General features: G+C 42.0%; 1 protein-coding gene across 3 annotated transcripts in view; it reads left to right on the forward strand.

Annotated features, from left to right (window-relative positions):
- SH2D4B (SH2 domain containing 4B) overlaps positions 1 to 22,439 on the forward strand; it is a 525,622-nt gene that overhangs the window by 308,349 nt on the left and 194,834 nt on the right. For all 3 annotated transcript variants that reach the window (XM_063958772.1, XM_063958770.1, XM_063958771.1), the window contains one exon: positions 1,379 to 1,506. In XM_063958772.1, the coding sequence (XP_063814842.1) occupies positions 1,379 to 1,506 (128 nt within the window). The remainder of the gene's footprint in view (positions 1 to 1,378; positions 1,507 to 22,439) is intronic.

The following is a 22,439-nucleotide window of genomic DNA, read 5'->3' on the forward strand; positions in this document are numbered from 1 at the left end:
TGGGTCAGCGCACTCTAAGGGTGTGGATGTTGAGGAGGGTGGGGGAGATAGAAATGAGGGGGGGATTGACCTTGTTCTTGTATGAGGATAACCAATGATATTTATGTTCCCTGTAAGTGCAATTATAACCCGTGAGACAAGATGGATTGTGTATATTTATTGATTGTATGTTACGTATGAGTGAACGTCCCTCTTCAGGTATGTCCTGCTGACTACCCTTTCTGAGTGTACCCTCCTAAATGGTACACCTGTGCTTGGGCCCTTACAGTCAATGTGTCCAAAATGCCACTATCAGGTGTGTCTTGCAGACCACCCTTTATATGTATACCCTCCTGATGGTATACCCTACTCAGAAGGACCCCAGCTGGGGTTAATGTCGGGTGTACCTTATTACGGGTCACCTTTACCATAGGTGTGGTTGGCCTATGTGCTTCTGGTTAATTTTCTATAATTCCCACAAGGCAGCAGGAGCAGAGAGCAGCCATTGCTGTGTCTGGCAGCAGATGAATGGAACAGACTTTGAATGAACTCTTTTGACAGCTGATGGACAAGAAGCATCCAATTGCAAAAGAGGGCGTCTACCACTGACAACCAATCACGTATCTGGCACCAGGACATACCTGAAGAGGGACGTTCACTCAAACGTAACATACAATCAATAAATATACACAATCCATCTTGTCTCACGGGTTATCATTGCACTTACAGGGAACATAAATATCATTGGTTATCCTCATATAAGAACAAGGTCAATCCCCCCCCCATTTCTATCTCCCCCCCCCCCTCCTCAACATCCACACCCTTAGAGTGCGCTGACCCATTCCTTCCAGTGCAATTCTTTGTCTTCTCTAAAAAAGCAGAGTGAGAATCAAGGGAGAGTTCCTTATTTAATTACTATGAGTTGAATTTTTGTGTGTATTTCCCCTTTAAGTATTAGCTTTATTTGAATTGGTAGAAATAAAGGAACATGATAGAGCAAATGAGATTATTCCTGTCAATAAATATAATTATTGACAACAGTCAGTACACATGGGTAACGAGGTAGAAGACAAATTAAAGGTCCTGAAAGACCCAGATATTAAAGTTAATGTTTTTAATATGTTTTGCACTCTGCATGTTTCATTATACTTTACATCAAAATTTCCCCTCAGAAATCCTTTAATTGACACTGTTAAATCATGTATAGAAAAACAGTCTGTGCCATTTCACAGGAGCCTCACTTCATCATCTAAGATTAAATAAATTCTCACTTGAGTGGCCAGATGTGTGGCACTGCTGAAACTGAAGCCTTTGTTGTGAGAAACATGATGTCTAGTTTGTTAATATGAAATTGTCAAAAATGAAAATAAAGAGATTTACTTTTCTCTCCCTTCATTAGAAAAGTTTGGGAACGACCAGCTCGACCAATTTCAAGAGATGTCATTATCCGTTGGTTTAAAGAAGAGCAGATCCCTCAGCGTGCTGGCATGAAAAGAAATAGCAAACAGATTGCAACATGGTTCCACGGTAATATTCTTCTACATGGTTGCTAAAATTCTGGTCCTCTGTTCCATGCAGGTGAATTGTTGGCTGTCTCTCCCTAGGAGTCTTGTTTTCATCTTCCAACAGTGCAAGGCAAACAGACTATGGCCGGGATGTAATGAAGTCAGAGTACAGCGGCCGTGCGGGATGCTGGCCAAACTCAGACGTTTTTTTACAGGGGCAATCATGTACAAGGCTAAACTATGCCTTGTACATGATTGCACCTTTAAAAAAAAAGTCAGTGTTTGGCCAGCATCCCACATGGCTGCCGAATTCGGACTTAATTACATCCCGGCCAATATCCCAAATAAAATGGTACCAGTCATACAGTTATTTAATACTGAGAGAGAAATATTCTACTGTCCTTGCTTGTTTGAGCAGAAGTAGGTCTAGCCAGCTTTATCTATTAACAAACGGGTTGGGTTTCTGTGACTGGCGGTTGGGAGACCAACGGTCACCATACCGATGGCTGGCGGGGGTCGAGCGCAACGAAGCCCCTAGTGGGCTCGGTGACTTGCTGCGCTCGCCACAGGATCTATTCCCACTCTATGGGTGTCGTGGACAGCCACGAGTGGGAATTGTCCCTGTTAGTCGGCATGGCGACTATTGGGCTATCCAGCCTTCAGGATCCCAGCGTCGGTATAATGACTAGAGATGAGCGCCTGAAATTTTTCGGGTTTTGTGTTTTGGTTTTGGGTTCGGTTCCGCGGCCGTGTTTTGGGTTCGAACGCGTTTTGGCAAAACCTCACCGAATTTTTTTTGTCGGATTCGGGTGTGTTTTGGATTCGGGTGTTTTTTTCAAAAAACACTAAAAAACAGCTTAAATCATAGAATTTGGGGGTCATTTTGATCCCAAAGTATTATTAACCTCAAAAACCATAATTTACACTCATTTTCAGTCTATTCTGAATACCTCACACCTCACAATATTATTTTTAGTCCTAAAATTTGCACCGAGGTCGCTGTGTGAGTAAGATAAGCGACCCTAGTGGCCGACACAAACACCGGGCCCATCTAGGAGTGGCACTGCAGTGTCACGCAGGATGTCCCTTCCAAAAAACCCTCCCCAAACAGCACATGACGCAAAGAAAAAAAGAGGCGCAATGAGGTAGCTGTGTGAGTAAGATTAGCGACCCTAGTGGCCGACACAAACACCGGGCCCATCTAGGAGTGGCACTGCAGTGTCACGCAGGATGGCCCTTCCAAAAAACCCTCCCCAAACAGCACATGACGCAAAGAAAAAAAGAGGCGCAATGAGGTAGCTGTGTGAGTAAGATTAGCGACCCTAGTGGCCGACACAAACACCGGGCCCATCTAGGAGTGGCACTGCAGTGTCACGCAGGATGTCCCTTCCAAAAAACCCTCCCCAAACAGCACATGACGCAAAGAAAAAAAGAGGCGCAATGAGGTAGCTGTGTGAGTAAGATTAGCGACCCTAGTGGCCGACACAAACACCGGGCCCATCTAGGAGTGGCACTGCAGTGTCACGCAGGATGTCCCTTCCAAAAAACCCTCCCCAAACAGCACATGACGCAAAGAAAAAAAGAGGCGCAATGAGGTAGCTGACTGTGTGAGTAAGATTAGCGACCCTAGTGGCCGACACAAACACCGGGCCCATCTAGGAGTGGCACTGCAGTGTCACGCAGGATGTCCCTTCCAAAAAACCCTCCCCAATCAGCACATGATGCAAAGAAAAAGAAAAGAAAAAAGAGGTGCAAGATGGAATTGTCCTTGGGCCCTCCCACCCACCCTTATGTTGTATAAACAAAACAGGACATGCACACTTTAACCAACCCATCATTTCAGTGACAGGGTCTGCCACACGACTGTGACTGATATGACGGGTTGGTTTGGACCCCCCCCCAAAAAAGAAGCAATTAATCTCTCCTTGCACAAACTGGCTCTACAGAGGCAAGATGTCCACCTCATCTTCACCCTCCGATATATCACCGTGTACATCCCCCTCCTCACAGATTATCAATTCGTCCCCACTGGAATCCACCATCTCAGCTCCCTGTGTACTTTGTGGAGGCAATTGCTGCTGGTCAATGTCTCCGCGGAGGAATTGATTATAATTCATTTTAATGAACATCATCTTCTCCACATTTTCTGGATGTAACCTCGTACGCCGATTGCTGACAAGGTGAGCGGCGGCACTAAACACTCTTTCGGAGTACACACTTGTGGGAGGGCAACTTAGGTAGAATAAAGCCAGTTTGTGCAAGGGCCTCCAAATTGCCTCTTTTTCCTGCCAGTATAAGTACGGACTGTGTGACGTGCCTACTTGGATGCGGTCACTCATATAATCCTCCACCATTCTATCAATGTTGAGAGAATCATATGCAGTGACAGTAGACGACATGTCCGTAATCGTTGTCAGGTCCTTCAGTCCGGACCAGATGTCAGCATCAGCAGTCGCTCCAGACTGCCCTGCATCACCGCCAGCGGGTGGGCTCGGAATTCTGAGCCTTTTCCTCGCACCCCCAGTTGCGGGAGAATGTGAAGGAGGAGATGTTGACAGGTCGCGTTCCGCTTGACTTGACAATTTTGTCACCAGCAGGTCTTTCAACCCCAGCAGACCTGTGTCTGCCGGAAAGAGAGATCCAAGGTAGGCTTTAAATCTAGGATCGAGCACGGTGGCCAAAATGTAGTGCTCTGATTTCAACAGATTGACCACCCGTGAATCCTTGTTAAGCGAATTAAGGGCTGCATCCACAAGTCCCACATGCCTAGCGGAATCGCTCCCTTTTAGCTCCTTCTTCAATGCCTCCAGCTTCTTCTGCAAAAGCCTGATGAGGGGAATGACCTGACTCAGGCTGGCAGTGTCTGAACTGACTTCACGTGTGGCAAGTTCAAAGGGCATCAGAACCTTGCATAATGTTGAAATCATTCTCCACTGCACTTGAGACAGGTGCATTCCACCTACTATATCGTGCTCAATTGTATAGGCTTGAATGGCCTTTTGCTGCTCCTCCAACCTCTGAAGCATATAGAGGGTTGAATTCCACCTCGTTACCACTTCTTGCTTCAGATGATGGCAGGGCAGGTTCAGTAGTTTTTGGTGGTGCTCCAGTCTTCTGTACGTGGTGCCTGTACGCCGAAAGTGTCCCGCAATTTTTCTGGCCACCGACAGCATCTCTTGCACGCCCCTGTCGTTTTTTAAAAAATTCTGCACCACCAAATTCAAGGTATGTGCAAAACATGGGACGTGCTGGAATTTGCCCATATTTAATGCACACACAATATTGCTGGCGTTGTCCGATGCCACAAATCCACAGGAGAGTCCAATTGGGGTAAGCCATTCCGCGATGATCTTCCTCAGTTGCCGTAAGAGGTTTTCAGCTGTGTGCGTATTCTGGAAAGCGGTGATACAAAGCGTAGCCTGCCTAGGAAAGAGTTGGCGTTTGCGAGATGCTGCTACTGGTGCCGCCGCTGCTGTTCTTGCGGCGGGAGTCCATACATCTACCCAGTGGGCTGTCACAGTCATATAGTCCTGACCCTGCCCTGCTCCACTTGTCCACATGTCCGTGGTTAAGTGGACATTGGGTACAACTGCATTTTTTAGGACACTGGTGAGTCTTTTTCTGACGTCCGTGTACATTCTCGGTATCGCCTGCCTAGAGAAGTGGAACCTAGATGGTATTTGGTAACGGGGGCACACTGCCTCAATAAATTGTCTAGTTCCCTGTGAACTAACGGCGGATACCGGACGCACGTCTAACACCAACATAGTTGTCAAGGACTCAGTTATCCGCTTTGCAGTAGGATGACTGCTGTGATATTTCATCTTCCTCGCAAAGGACTGTTGAACAGTCAATTGCTTACTGGAAGTAGTACAAGTGGGCTTACGACTTTCCCTCTGGGATGACCATCGACTCCCAGCGGCAACAACAGCAGCGCCAGCAGCAGTAGGCGTTACACGCAAGGATGCATCGGAGGAATCCCAGGCAGGAGAGGACTCGTCAGAATTGCCAGTGACATGGCCTGCAGGACTATTGGCATTCCTGGGGAAGGAGGAAATTGACACTGAGGGAGTTGGTGGGGTGGTTTGCGTGAGCTTGGTTACAAGAGGAAGGGATTTACTGGTCAGTGGACTGCTTCCGCTGTCACCCAAAGTTTTTGAACTTGTCACTGACTTATTATGAAAGCGCTGCAGGTGACGTATAAGGGAGGATGTTCCGAGGTGGTTAACGTCCTTACCCCTACTTATTACAGCTTGACAAAGGGAACACACGGCTTGACACCTGTTGTCCGCATTTCTGGTGAAATACCTCCACACCGAAGAGCTGATTTTTTTGGTATTTTCACCTGGCATGTCAACGGCCATATTCCTCCCACGGACAACAGGTGTCTCCCCGGGTGCCTGACTTAAACAAACCACCTCACCATCAGAATCCTCCTGGTCAATTTCCTCCCCAGCGCCAGCAACACCCATATCCTCCTCATCCTGGTGTACTTCAACACTGACATCTTCAATCTGACTATCAGGAACTGGACTGCGGGTGCTCCTTCCAGCACTTGCAGGGGGCGTGCAAATGGTGGAAGGCGCATGCTCTTCACGTCCAGTGTTGGGAAGGTCAGGCATCGCAACCGACACAATTGGACTCTCCTTGTGGATTTGGGATTTCGAAGAATGCACAGTTCTTTGCTGTGCTGCTTTTGCCAGCTTGAGTCTTTTCATTTTTCTAGCGAGAGGCTGAGTGCTTCCATCCTCATGTGAAGCTGAACCACTAGCCATGAACATAGGCCAGGGCCTCAGCCGTTCCTTGCCACTCCGTGTGGTAAATGGCATATTGGCAAGTTTACGCTTCTCCTCCGACAATTTTATTTTAGGTTTTGGAGTCCTTTTTTTACTGATATTTGGTGTTTTGGATTTGACATGCTCTGTACTATGACATTGGGCATCGGCCTTGGCAGACGACGTTGCTGGCATTTCATCGTCTCGGCCATGACTAGTGGCAGCAGCTTCAGCACGAGGTGGAAGTGGATCTTGATCTTTCCCTAATTTTGGAACCTCAACATTTTTGTTCTCCATATTTTAATAGGCACAACTAAAAGGCACCTCAGGTAAACAATGGAGATGGATGGATTGGATACTAGTATACAATTATGGACGGGCTGCCGAGTGCCGACACAGAGGTAGCCACAGCCGTGAACTACCGCACTGTACTGTGTCTGCTGCTAATATATAGACTGGTTGATAAAGAGATAGTATACTCGTAACTAGTATGTATGTATAAAGAAAGAAAAAAAAACCACGGTTAGGTGGTATATACAATTATGGACGGGCTGCCGAGTGCCGACACAGAGGTAGCCACAGCCGTGAACTACCGCACTGTACTGTGTCTGCTGCTAATATATAGACTGGTTGATAAAGAGATAGTATACTCGTAACTAGTATGTATGTATAAAGAAAGAAAAAAAAACCACGGTTAGGTGGTATATACAATTATGGACGGGCTGCCGAGTGCCGACACAGAGGTAGCCACAGCCGTGAACTACCGCACTGTACTGTGTCTGCTGCTAATATATAGACTGGTTGATAAAGAGATAGTATACTCGTAACTAGTATGTATGTATAAAGAAAGAAAAAAAACCCACGGTTAGGTGGTATATACAATTATGGACGGGCTGCCGAGTGCCGACACAGAGGTAGCCACAGCCGTGAACTACCGCACTGTACTGTGTCTGCTGCTAATATATAGACTGGTTGATAAAGAGATAGTATACTCGTAACTAGTATGTATGTATAAAGAAAGAAAAAAAAACCACGGTTAGGTGGTATATACAATTATGGACGGGCTGCCGAGTGCCGACACAGAGGTAGCCACAGCCGTGAACTACCGCACTGTACTGTGTCTGCTGCTAATATATAGACTGGTTGATAAAGAGATAGTATACTCGTAACTAGTATGTATGTATAAAGAAAGAAAAAAAAACCACGGTTAGGTGGTATATACAATTATGGACGGGCTGCCGAGTGCCGACACAGAGGTAGCCACAGCCGTGAACTACCGCACTGTACTGTGTCTGCTGCTAATATATAGACTGGTTGATAAAGAGATAGTATACTCGTAACTAGTATGTATGTATAAAGAAAGAAAAAAAAACCACGGTTAGGTGGTATATACAATTATGGACGGGCTGCCGAGTGCCGACACAGAGGTAGCCACAGCCGTGAACTACCGCACTGTACTGTGTCTGCTGCTAATATAGACTGGTTGATAAAGAGATAGTATACTCGTAACTAGTATGTATGTATAAAGAAAGAAAAAAAAACCACGGTTAGGTGGTATATACAATTATGGACGGGCTGCCGAGTGCCGACACAGAGGTAGCCACAGCCGTGAACTACCGCACTGTACTGTGTCTGCTGCTAATATAGACTGGTTGATAAAGAGATAGTATACTCGTAACTAGTATGTATGTATAAAGAAAAAAAAAAAAAACACGGTTAGGTGGTATATACAATTATGGACGGGCTGCCGAGTGCCGACACAGAGGTAGCCACAGCCGTGAACTACCGCACTGTACTGTGTCTGCTGCTAATATATAGACTGGTTGATAAAGAGATAGTATACTCGTAACTAGTATGTATGTATAAAGAAAGAAAAAAAAACCACGGTTAGGTGGTATATACAATTATGGACGGGCTGCCGAGTGCCGACACAGAGGTAGCCACAGCCGTGAACTACCGCACTGTACTGTGTCTGCTGCTAATATATAGACTGGTTGATAAAGAGATAGTATACTCGTAACTAGTATGTATGTATAAAGAAAGAAAAAAAAACCACGGTTAGGTGGTATATACAATTATGGACGGGCTGCCGAGTGCCGACACAGAGGTAGCCACAGCCGTGAACTACCGCACTGTACTGTGTCTGCTGCTAATATATAGACTGGTTGATAAAGAGATAGTATACTCGTAACTAGTATGTATGTATAAAGAAAGAAAAAAAAACCACGGTTAGGTGGTATATACAATTATGGACGGGCTGCCGAGTGCCGACACAGAGGTAGCCACAGCCGTGAACTACCGCACTGTACTGTGTCTGCTGCTAATATATAGACTGGTTGATAAAGAGATAGTATACTCGTAACTAGTATGTATGTATAAAGAAAGAAAAAAAAACCACGGTTAGGTGGTATATACAATTATGGACGGGCTGCCGAGTGCCGACACAGAGGTAGCCACAGCCGTGAACTACCGCACTGTACTGTGTCTGCTGCTAATATAGACTGGTTGATAAAGAGATAGTATACTACTAATATTATATATACTGGTGGTCAGGTCACTGGTCACTAGTCACACTGGCAGTGGCACTCCTGCAGCAAAAGTGTGCACTGTTTAATTTTAATATAATATTATGTACTCCTGGCTCCTGCTATAACCTATAACTGGCACTGCAGTAGTGCTCCCCAGTCTCCCCCACAATTATAAGCTGTGTGAGCTGAGCAGTCAGACAGATATATAATATATATAGATGATGCAGCACACTGGCCTGAGCCTGAGCAGTGCACACAGATATGGTATGTGACTGACTGAGTCACTGTGTGTATCGCTTTTTTCAGGCAGAGAACGGATATATTAAATAAACTGCACTGTGTGTCTGGTGGTCACTCACTATATAATATATTATGTACTCCTGGCTCCTGCTATAACCTATAACTGGCACTGCAGTAGTGCTCCCCAGTCTCCCCCACAATTATAAGCTGTGTGAGCTGAGCAGTCAGACAGATATATATAATATTATATATAGATAATAGATGATGCAGCACACTGGCCTGAGCCTGAGCAGTGCACACAGATATGGTATGTGACTGAGTCACTGTGTGCTGTGTATCGCTTTTTTCAGGCAGAGAACGGATTATAAATAAAACTGGTGGTCACTGGTCACTATCAGCAAAACTCTGCACTGTACTGAGTACTCCTAATGCTCCCCAAAATTAGTAAATCAAGTGTCTCTCTAATCTATTCTAAACGGAGAGGACGCCAGCCACGTCCTCTCCCTATCAATCTCAATGCACGTGTGAAAATGGCGGCGACGCGCGGCTCCTTATATAGAATCCGAGTCTCGCGATAGAATCCGAGCCTCGCGAGAATCCGACAGCGTCATGATGACGTTCGGGCGCGCTCGGGTTAACCGAGCAAGGCGGGAAGATCCGAGTCGCTCGGACCCGTGAAAAAAAACATGAAGTTCTGGCGGGTTCGGATTCAGAGAAACCGAACCCGCTCATCTCTAATAATGACCGCATCTCTAACAAACAATGCAATCTGGTTATTGCAGGAAAAAAATGCTCAGTTTATTATTTGCATTAAGAAAACTTTCCAATGAAGGGGCTTATTTTATGTCTGATGATGCAGCAAATGCATCTTTTGCCATAATTGCATTAGTGACTTCATACTAATGCTAGTATCAGCCAACTCAGCTCTCCCTCTAGTGCACAGTCATAGTTCTGAATGTAGGAGGGCTGGGATACTCACTTTCAGTAACTGTATTCACAACCATCGGAAGCATGTTTAGGAGGTGCTTCCAATGCTACAGTAGGGGCAGAATCTCCAACAGGGTATGGCCTCCATTTTGCATAATTAAGTCTGAACCTATTCCTGCAATGCTACTGCATAGACACCTCTCAGTCACCATCCAGGAATGCCCAGTACATTCCAGAGTCTGTGCGACGGAATTGGTACTGCAACTTTGTGCGCAGAGACCATGGGACGCAACTTTGTAGGGATTTAGTTGCATGCAGTCACAAAATAGCCAACTTACGTGAATGTCAGCATTGTGTTCTACTCAAAGTCACCCCTAAAGTGAGATAGCTATATCAGAAAAGTGCTTAAATGTGTCCAATCTTCACGGTTTGGCAATATGATTGCTCTGGATGTAGAAAATGATTTGTGATAGCTTCTAAATAGGTTCAATGCTAGACTAAACTGACTTTTTATGAAGTACTGTAAGCACATTTGATGTTTCGCAACAGCATTATGGACATGAAATTCTAACCTTAGCAGACCTTGTTCCTAGGCAGTAAAATGTACAAATGCTGCTTTTGTTAGAGACACCATGAGAGAACTGTAATGACAAGAATTTGTCCAAATTGACGATTTTCAGTGATTTGTGCAGTAAGATTTAAAGCAGATATTTTTTTTAAAAGGCAAACATTAGAATTCCTTTCTCATTTCAGCCCTATCATTTTGTGCTGCAGCTCATTGTGTGCAATGTTGTACTGTATATTGTAATATCGTATATATGTGAGAAATCTGCTTGTTTCCATTATAATCTTAAACTTTGCACTTTATTTATATACTTATCAGCTATAACATTTAAACCACCTGCCTAATATTGTGCAGGCCCTACTGGTGCCACCAAAACAGCTTTGTCGAGGCATGGACTCCACAAGACCTCTGAAGGTTTCCTTTGGTATTTGGCACCAAGACATTTGCAGTAGGTCCTTTAAGTCCTATACATTGCAAAGTGGGGCCTCCATGGCTCGGACTTGTTTTTCTAGCACATCCCACAGATGCTTGATCACATTTAGATTGGAGGAAATTGGAAGCCAACATAACACCTTGAACTCATTGTCTTGTTCCTTATTCCATTCCTGAATAATTCTTGCAGTGTGGCAGGGCACATTATACTGATAAGAAGCCACTGCCATGAGGGAAAATCATTAGTAAGAAGGGGTGTTCTTGGGTGTGCAATGTTTAGGTACAGTAGGTTGTACATGTCAAAGTAAAATCCACATAAATGGAAGGACCCAAGGTTTCCCAGGAGAACATTGCCCAGAGCAGCACACTGCATCTGCCGGCTTGCTTTTTTCCATAGTTCATCCTGGCATCATCTCTTCCTCAAGTAAATGATGCACACACACCCAGCCGTTCACATGATGTTAAAGAAAATGTTATTCATCAGACTAGGCTCCCATATTCCATTGTTCTATGGTCCAGATTTGACACTTACTTGCCCATTGTATAGTTGTGTCCACATACATCTAGCCTCCTAGTATGTTAAATAGCCTTTCTAGTCACCCCATGCCATGGGATGACTTGGTAGCGATAAGCATCTTTTTGTGCAATTTTTTCCACTGAAATGCATCTGTTTCACATTGCTATGTGAATAGGACACACAAGCAGCTTATGCTGAGTAAAATTATATGCGGCATGTCTATATTCTGTGTGTGATTGCGACTGTATCTGCAGCTGAATCTGCATATGAAATACTATGCTACAGAGTTTTCCTAGAGAACACTGTAACGTACTATTTCATATGCAGATACAGTCGCAGATGGACACAGAATATAGGTATGCTGCATATTATTTTAATCAGCATAAGCTGCTAGCACTTCCTAATCACATACAGTATCAATGTGAATGAGACACATTTTTGCTAAAAAAAGACTCTCAACGCTAATGGAATTGCACGGGACATCTCAGCTCCCCCACGTCAGGTATCTCCTGCTGCATGGCATATCGAGGCAAGATGCATGAGGACACATCTGTCGGTGCTTTCGGCAGTGGACAGGGGTTAGCATGGGCACTTTGACTGGTTTGCCCCATATGCAGCAGGCTGCGATGCATTGTGTGTTCTAACACCTTTCTGTCCTAGCCAGCATTACATTAATCAGCAATTTGTACTACAATAGCTCTTCTGTGGGATTGCACCAAATAGATGCTTCTTTGTGATTGGTCAGTGATTGCCCTAGGGAAACCAAATACAGTACAAGGGTGCTTTATGATAAAGGTTTATTTTTTACTTTCTAAAATAATGCATAGAATTATTTCCATATTATTAATCATGTAACTTATTTCTTTTAGCTGCTATAACTTATTTTTTAATTAAGTTGGGGGAAAAGATAAAAGCACTCTGTTTGAGGCACTCAGACCTACCTAGTAATAAAATGTTACAGGATAAAAGGACCTACATTTTTATCTTAAACATATAAACATAAATACACATACATATTAAAAGGTGAAAAATGACAAAATAGAGGAAAAGTAATTGCATTATCCACAGTTCAATGAGTACTTTAAATGGTAGTTCAGAACAATACAAAAGAAAATGGTTCTGTAACCATCTAGGAGAGAGTCTCACTGTCATCTATTAAGACTACTGGAAACCAACTAACTTCAATAGGCTCAGATGGTTTTTACAAATACCTGATTGAATGACATAGTGCATAATAAATGCAAGAGTCTCCTCGACATTATATAAATAGATATACATGTCCAATGTTTGAATTCTCTTTGGCAAAATACTGTGTTTTTTTATGTTGTTTAAATTGGGAATTGACATATATCCATACACACCACTCCTTAATATATGGATAATGGAATTACTTTCCCACTATTTTGGCATTTCTTCCCCTTTAATTTGCACAGTATGTATATTTATATATATGTTTAAGATCAAAATGTTTGTTCTTTTTAACTTACATTCTAAAAAAGGTTATGTTTTATTACTAGGTAGGTCTAAGTGCCCCTAACAGTGTGAGTACTTTTTACACATTTACAGACTCTAGGTTGACTCTCATGGTTGTGCCTCCACATTCATTATTACACATCTGTGTCTTCAACTTTAGATTGTTAGTGGATTAACCTGGGATATTCTACCTTTTTCTCTTTCCTTGTTATAATACTTTCATGTGAGTTATAATAAGGGGTTGTTTTTTATTGGTCTTGTTAGAAACATAGAATTTAAAACATAGAATTAACAGCAGATATGAACCACTTGGCCCATCTAGTCTGCCTCTTTTAGTTTTCCCAACTTCTGGAAACCTGCTCTGTAATGTTGAAGATTGAATCACTACACACATGACTAGTTACTGTTTTATTTGATCAAATAGTTTGTCAGTTTTGGGCTGTTGCTTTACGTTTCCATGTGCATTTTCCCTTCCATTTCAGTGTCACAGATCCAGTTTCACTGTGATATTTAAGCAGTCTTGAAACTCTACATTTAGTAGCTCCAGCAGAGTCAGCAATACCTAACAATCATTGATGTGTGCTTTTGATCTAGCCTCCACATTAAAAAACACAAAACCGTACATTGTTTTAATTACTTGGCACAAATAGAATATGGACTAAATCTTCTGCTATTGGTTATTGTTATGGTCATACTGTAGTTGTTCTGAGGTAAATTACAGCAAATTCATTAATGTACATTGAATTTGTTGCAGTACAATCTTCTCTGGCATTACTAGGATGGCTTTATGAAAGGGTATAAATATTGTGCCTCCTGTTTCGGGGTTTGAGGACTGTTTAGTTTTTTTTAAATGTATTTATAACTATTGTAAACTATTGGCTAGTTCAGGGGTATCCAAACTTGGTCCTCAAGGCACCCTAACAGTGCAGGCTTTAAAGATATATTGGGGAAGGGGCTGGACTGCACATCCTAATTCTAAACATAATAAGAGGTGCTACCATGCTAAGACTTGTAGTTCCACACAGAAAAAAAGAAAATGCAGGTGCACACGCTATGTACTAAGAACACTAGTAATAAGAACAATTACAATAAACTCTGCAATTTAACATGGAGTAAAATTGATGTTCTTAGCATAATTGTTGGCCAACGCTATGGGCTCACCAACCACAGCCAGGTGAACTCACCAGGTGAGCCCCTAAAATTCCTAATATTCAAGTCCAGAGCATGGGACCCCTTCCCTGGGCCATCATAACCCAACCACCCCAAGGCATCACAGTATTGAGAAGCAGCAATTTAAGTGTTAGGTTTTTAAGGTTAACCATGGTTGAGCACAGATGGTTAATAAAAATGACTGGAGTGCTAATATGTCAACTGTGCTTTAAGCCAGTGGTGTTAGTTCATCCCAGTCGCCCATAGGCAAATTGGAGTTTGGTGTGACAACAGCTGTTAGGTGCACCATTGCTAGCTGCAGCACAGGCTGAGCGGTACCAGATGGTAACCATCCTGTTCCCTTGTTGCAGGTGTTAGCATGGCTCCTGGGACACAGCCAATTAACTCTGTAGCAGCAAAGGGAGCACCACAGAGCTTTGTTGGAAGAGCAGCGGTCACACTTACATCCCGCTGTGAACCACACAGGTGCTGCTTGTAAATGCAAGTGCCCTTTCAGGACTTAGTGCTCTGAGGCAGGCGTCTCCATTGCCTCTGGGAGTTACGACCCTGGCTTAAGCATTGCTATCCTTAAAACAGAGACTGTTAGGATGCCTTCAGGACTGAGTTTGGGAATCACTGGGCTAGTTTATAAGCCCACCTTTCAGATTACAATGTGCAATCTGTGTGGGCAGCATTTTCACAAATGCATGTAATTACTGTTATTCTTTAGTATACAGATGGATTATGTACAGTGCAGTGATGAGTTACTATTATTCTGCATGGAATCATGATAGCTACTATGTGAAATTGTATTTCAGATAACTACTTGAACTGCGTGCGCCTACTAACTTTGACACAAGCAAACCTGTAAACCTTTGTGTGCGAAGAACGTTTCTTTCTATTCTATTTTTTTGTCAAATACAGTATATATTTCAGTCAACACTTTATCTATAATCATGCATGACTAGAACCGTGTTTGACATCCTAGCCACCCCTACCAGTTAATACTTTATCTCTAGCTGCTATTACATGTCACTATACACGATGTCAAGGGCAGGTCAGTTTCCCAGTACAGGATGTAGGAAACATACTGAGGTGTGAGAAGCCGGTCCTACAGAGGCCAATTACAGCATCCCCAAGATGACACTAAATTCCTTTGTGAACTGACAGGGAAACATCAGCAGGTTGTTGTCATGTATACTCTGCACCTGAAATAAACTGCTGTCCTAAAGAGGTATCCTTTAAGCAACAGATTTCACAGAGCGACAATGTGCAGAAATATGCAGTTGGTATCATGATGGTGGAAAAAGATAAAAAAACACAAACATCAGATAATTTACTGAATCAACATCCTGACTTTGCTGGACTTACATAAATCAGATATACTGAGCTGGATGTGCAGTGACATGCATTACACCTGTAATTTACTGAATCAACATCCTGACTTTGCTGGACTTACATAAATCAGATATACTGAGCTGGATGTGCAGTGACATGCATTACACCTGTAATTTACTGAATCAACATCCTGACTTTGCTGGACTTACATAAATGACAGATATACAGTACTTAGCTGGATGTGCAATGACATGCATTACACCTGTAAGTGTCAGTCGTTCCTGTTTCTAACATTGTAATGTTTTAATTGAAATACAGAAATACTTTTCTTTACCCTTTTTTCCTCTAGGCTGGGAAATGATGGTATTAGTTTTATGGATTTACTAATACTGGCATATGCTGGATCAACTTCAGTGCTCCTGTCTCTTCTGCCCCATCTCAGCTGCTCTCCAGCCACCCCCGGTCTCGCCTGCCCTTTGGCTGTCCCATCTCACTTGCTCTCCAGCCACCACCACCTTGCCACTTCCCAACCCTTCCCCATTTCCCAGCATCTCTCTCCCTCCCACTCACCGCCTCCTCTAATCCCATTACAAGCAATTAGCTTCCTCCATTCCTGGTGTTCTTCTTAGTCATCCTAATGTGCATAGTGATTGATTTAATTTAGTAAATATCAGGGGTGCTTGGAATAAGTGTACTAACATTAGGGGTAGATTGTATAAGTGGTGTTATTAGCAACAATGATAACAAAAACACTGATCAACCACAACTCTCTGTGCTGAGATACCAGCTTGTTTTACTACTTGTTTGGCCATGTGATATCACAGAAGCACTCAGAAATTGATATGGAAATCATACATAAAAAATATGTTTTTTTAAACCACTTCTTACAGTACAATGACTGATCTGTGCCAAATTGACACAGAGGGTCTGATTCGGACAGCCGAGTGTTGAAAGTTTTGCCTATAGTACATGCACAGATGCACATTTACACATTTTTGCAGTCCTTCCACCTATCAGTGATAGCCTTATACTCCCTCTACTTAAAAGACAGCTGTATACTTTTTCTGATTCACTGCTGTATGTGAATTAAAGGCAGCTCACAACCAGTGTAACTGTCACTGTCAGAGTCTACATGACCGAGTGCCAAACTGAGGAAAGTACAAGGGATGGGGGGGGGGGGGGGGCCCTGTCACAGACAGAGCAGTGGTTACTATGTTCTTGCACCCACTAAGGTACATGCCCCCTGTTCTCTACACTGCACAGGGCATTGTGCTTGTACCATTGTCACCCACTGTCTCCCTGTCACCATTCTATCACCTTCCACTGTCACCCTCTGCCTCCTGTTGGGGGGTCCAAATTATATGTTTGCAACTGGGCCCATCACTCACAAGTTCCGCCATTAATCTTGTGAAGACAGTTGTGGCGTCTGGCATAAAATCAATGGGTGGCAAGCTTTGTTCTTGCAGACACACTGACCCTTGCATAAGTTGTATAGAATCTGCATTAGCATAAAACAGTAAATAAGACTTCCACAACTGCCTGCAAATACAGTCACTTTGCATGTGACTCAAAATCAGCCCCAGAATGTGTTTAATTGCCTAATACACAATTCTATTTTAAGTTAATTATATATTGTTTCTTCATTGGAATTAGAGAATGTATTTTTGTTTTAAAGAAATCTACTGTACTGTATGTAGTCAGAGGTTGGTTTAAAATAGGGATGAGCAGGTTCGGTTCTCTGAGAACCAAATTCCCCTGAACTTTGAGATCCAAACCCGGACCGAGGCTGGCTTGGTTTTTCGTGCCTAACTTGGATCCAAAAATGAGGCAAAATGTCATCATCCCACTGGCGGATCTCGCGGGTTTTGGATTCTATATATAGTCCCAGTGATCGGCGCCATCTTCACTCTGGGGTTGGAGAGTGCACAGTAAGGATGTGGTCCTTTTGTTCTGTATTCTGTGCTGTAATCAGATAGCCAGGTTAGGGAAGGGGGGCAGGAGAGAGCAGAGAGGTTGCAGCAGGAGAGTTGAGTTAACCTGGGGTGCTGCTTGTGTAGGAGTGCTGTGACTGTCACTGTGTTAGGACTCTGCATAGTAGACAGTGCACTGCTGTACTGCTGTACACTACTGCTATACATCCTCTGTATGTGATCCAAAGCAAAAAATATAATTCTATTGTTGCGTCACTCAGTGATGACTACCAGTACTGCCGTACACTACTGCTATATGTCCTCCGTGTGTGATCCAAAGCAAAAAATATATTTCTATTTGTGCATCACTCAGTGATGACTAGTACTGTGGCTGCTGTACACTACTGCTATATATCTGTGTGTGATCCAAAGCAAAAATATATTTCTATTATGTATTTGAAATGGGTGCTCTGTCTGCTGTATCTGAAAGGGGTGATCTGTCCATCCATCCAGGGGCTCCGTCCCAGTGTAAAGTGAAAATAATAAAAGCTAAAATTATAATTATAAAAAGTATCTATTTTTTGTTTGTGCTCTACCTCAGTGTACTATACAATTTTTACTTTATTTTTATAAGTACTGTGACACTGCCGGTCAGACCACATTATATTATTTCCTACTCATAAATGCATTGTGCGACGCTGTCAATGTAGTCAACCATATTGTGTAATTATTATATATTTTCTGATTCATTTATGTGACACTGTAACCACCGGAGTGTGATATAAAAAATTCTTCTACATATTATTTTTGACTTATTTGGGTGACACTGTAACCGCGTTGTGATATAAAAAATATGTATATTTTGATTTAAATTAATTTTGTGCTGTGTCATTCTAGTATACATCCAGTGACTTCACCTGCTCCATCCATCTAGGGGTGTACGGTCAGTCCACCCAAAATAAAATAAATCTTTTTTTATATATTTTATGCTGTATCCTCCCAGAATACATCCAGGCATGCTCTGTCCATTTCAGAGTGTGGTGTCTGTAGCTCTTGGTCTTATTATAACTTATTGTCCTATTTTCATAACTCTTCTTATCACCACATTGTAATTAATTGAAATTAATATTATTAATAATAATAATTATAAATTAGATAAATTGAAATTAAATGAATATAAATAAGCTCTCCACACTCATATAGTGAACTTTCTGCATATTGAAGATATTTTGGAGGAAATGAAATAAACAATTTGATTCTAAATACATTAAATTAAATAAATTAAATTAGAATAAATTTAAATCAAAGTAAATTAAATAAATTAAATCTACAATGTTGTCTTTTTTTTCTTCTTTGCCTTAATTATCATTTTGTGAACTGAAATCTTGAGCCTTGCCTAATGCATCTTTTTTTAAATACATTATTTTTTTCAAAAATTGTGTCCTCCCAGTATATACAATATACATCCTAGTGGTGCTGCTGCTCCGTCCTAACTACCCTGGTGCAACCTTTTGTTCAGAATAGTCTGGAAATAAGTGGAAATGAATGTTATTGAGGTTAATAATACTGTAGGAACAAAAATACCCCCACATTCTGTTATTTTAGTTGTTTTGATGATTTTATTAAAAAAAATCCAGATCCAAAACCAAAACCCGCAAGGGTGGTTTTGTCAAATCCAATCCAGATCCAAAATGCAAAGGAGATCCAGATCTAAAACCAAAATACAAAACCGGATAAATGGACCGGTGCACACCCCTAGTTTAAAACTGCAAAACCATTCAAAACTAGGATGCTCATACACATCAATAACAAACAAAAGAACAAATTATAACAGAGCAATTTAAGAGCTAAGACAACATTCAGACAATGGACTTTAGATTTACAGCAATTAAAATCCAAAAAGAGTCAAGACATAAAAAATGACATACTTAAGTCTGGTAAGTCTGGAGTCCATGTGGATGTACAGATTAAATACTGTACCTATGTAGTTTTTCCTATTAAATAAGCTATTACCATAAGCATGAAAGCATCCTAATTCTTGATTTCATGAGAATTGAGAATAGTTCTGATTTAATGGAGGCATGACCCCTTCACCAGTGCTTTGCATATATCAGCTGGCCATGGCAGTGATTGGATTGTTGGAGGGAGCTGATGAGGATCTATGGCAGCCTAATGTTTTTCAGCACTAGGCATGCACCAGGGGTTGTGGCCACATCTCTTATCTCAACTCGCTGAGCCTCAATGTTGGGAAGTTTACATCGCTGATGTAGTTGAGGGCAGAAGTCAGTCCAGTTACTGTAGATGCGTTTGGGGTATTTCACGCTGTCCTCATTGCAAATCTGCACAGTGAATTCCATTTGCCATCCAGTTCCAAACTCACAGTGATATTTTAGACGCAGTCAGCATTGTTTGTGCGCACCTCGTGAGCAATGAAAATAAAGGAACAATCTTTATGTTAGAAATAAGAACCACTCGTAATTTTAAATAGCATAATTTGACCACTAAATATATGCCAGTCTTCATGTGAATTTCTCCTAAAAACTCAGTAATGGGTTATATGATGTGGGACAGGTAAATGGAGGTGTTGTATTGATGTGAGAGGGTTTTCTTTGCAATTCTTGGGCACGTGCATTCATTCAATGTACAGTATGTGAGTTTCATCAAGCAAACTCCTTTTTCCGAAACTTGCAAATTGGATTTAATTCTTAATGTGCAGTAAATCAATTGCTGCTAAAATCTCCCACAGAAACACGCCCAAGTAACACTGTTGTTTCTATAATGGGTACAGTGTGTGTGGTGCACACAGGCCCCTGAGGCCAGGGGGGCGCCAAACCGCACACCCTGCACCCACTTCTTTAATATTCCCCTCTACGGAGTCCCACCCAGTATCAGCAACAGAGCAGAAATCAAAGGGAAAATGGTGCCGGTGGACATTTTCACTGTATTTTGCACATGCGCAGTAGGGATATCGCCAGAAAATGGCCGCCATGCCATTTTTCTGGAGATGTGCTCATGCATATTAGAGTCTGAGCTCCTAGTGCTCCGGCTCTACACAGATGGTGGAGGCTGCACACGGCCGCATCCTTTCTTAAAATTCCCTAGCCAAGTAACCTGCATCTTTTTCCAAATTGGGTGTAAATAACCTGTGGTTTCAAACCAGAAGTAATGCCCAGAGGTGTCTAAAGGGGGGAGTGGGTAGTAATGACCCAGGCCCAAGATTTTTGGATGGGCCAGGCGGGGGCCCAAAAGGTGTCAGCTGCTAAGAAGGTCATTGTCCCCTATTTGTAATGCTGCTGATAGGGACTAATGTCCTGGCAAAGCCCTGGCAATGCCAATATTTGCCAAACAGCCAAGACCACAACACCAGGAGAAATTCTCAGGCATTTAGAAGCACTAGTGTACACTGGTAGTCATTATGTTTAGATAACTTCAGGAAACCAGAGGGAAAAGATTGGCTGCTTTCATGGCATCTTAACCAAGATGTTTACACATAGACCCAAAGACAGTACCAGGAGGTATATTTATTAAGTGGTGTATTTTCCTTGTTGGTGGTTCTGCCCACAGGATTTCAAGCAGACTGGCTGCAGCCATTTGGGGGCATTTAGATAGACTTTCCAGAAAATAAAGCATGTCGGTCCTATGTACTGGATGTGCCAAAGCTAGTGGCTGCGTCCTCAGACCTAGCTTCCTTGGTCCCAGCAGCGTGGTTTTGTTGAACATCCTGAGTAACCAGAGGGTTGTCACGCTATCTGTTGTTCATGCAGAGGATCGGATGCTGCATCTTCAGATGCTGCCATTGGATCATAGGATCTTGCAGTGATGTCTTTTAGCACAAGACGAATCTGCGGCCCAGAGTGCTGATAGAATAATAAAGGCTTTAACAAAGAAAAGATAAATGATATTTGCATTCATAAAATGTGGCAGAAATAAGGAGTTAAGTAAGCTGAGTCTCTGATTCCAATACAAACATTTAGTTTCTTTCTACAGTATTTCTTTAAATATATGTAATCTGTATATATTAAACTTTAACTGCACGTTTCACTAGAGTAAAAAGCTGCCAAATGTCTATCTCTGTAGAATGTTGCAAACCATGAATTATGCTTCCACTGGAAAGATGCTGCAACAAAATGTAAACAAATTCCCAATGGGTTTGCATTCTAGCCCATAAGTATTTAAAGGCTGTTTTAATAGAGAACAAGCATTATGCTCTTTATGGGCATTTTCATCAATCATTCTGGTTATCTTTTTACATTATGTTGGCAGCAGCGGGAAAACAATATAAGATGTCAATTGTACTTAGAATTATGGGCCATAATACTATTAACAGTAGTGTTGCTTTGTACTTCTGTTCTATACAATAGATTTAAAAATAAATCCTATTTGAACTTTAATATAATTGCTGGAAAGTATACAAAATATATTATATCAGAAGAATGAAGTTGTATTCTATTATTTAACACATAGCTGGTAGAGTCCCTACAAATGGGAAGCAAGGTTTTTTATTGAATGTGTACAGTACTCTATTGATTGGTTTGGGGGTTTTTTATTGTTGTTTTTTTGTGTTGTTTATTAGCAACCATATTTTTATCATGCTTGCTTAATTCCAACCCTGTCACGTGTGAGTTAATGACACAAGATAGCTGTTATATTCCACACACAATAATTCTGGACTTCTGTAGTGTTGTTTAAAAAAAAATGCCAAATTGCTTGACCAACTCTTTGTATATATGACAAGCTCAAGTTTCAGAGCCAATCATGGTCTATGAGGAGAATACAGAACAAAGAAAAATAAACTAAACAATACATTTATATTTATTTATTTAAAAAAGAAACACTTTGCATATATGGGTAATAAAGTCAATGTGATGTGTGAGCGGTGAGCCCTGTACAAAGGGAAGCTACGCTATGTTTGCGAACCTCAAGTTAGCCCTGGTAGACAGTGGCATACAGCCATCATGGGCATATGACTATCTCACTCTTGGTGCCACTTAATCAAATGAAATGGCTTTCTGTGTCATGTACACAGAACATAAAGGGATACACGCAGAACATAAAGGGATGATACGTATGTCAGAGCTTATAAAAAATAAACACTGTACTG

Source organism: Pseudophryne corroboree, chromosome 3, assembly GCF_028390025.1.
Source record: "Pseudophryne corroboree isolate aPseCor3 chromosome 3, aPseCor3.hap2, whole genome shotgun sequence".
NCBI classification, from domain to species: Eukaryota; Metazoa; Chordata; class Amphibia; order Anura; family Myobatrachidae; genus Pseudophryne; species Pseudophryne corroboree.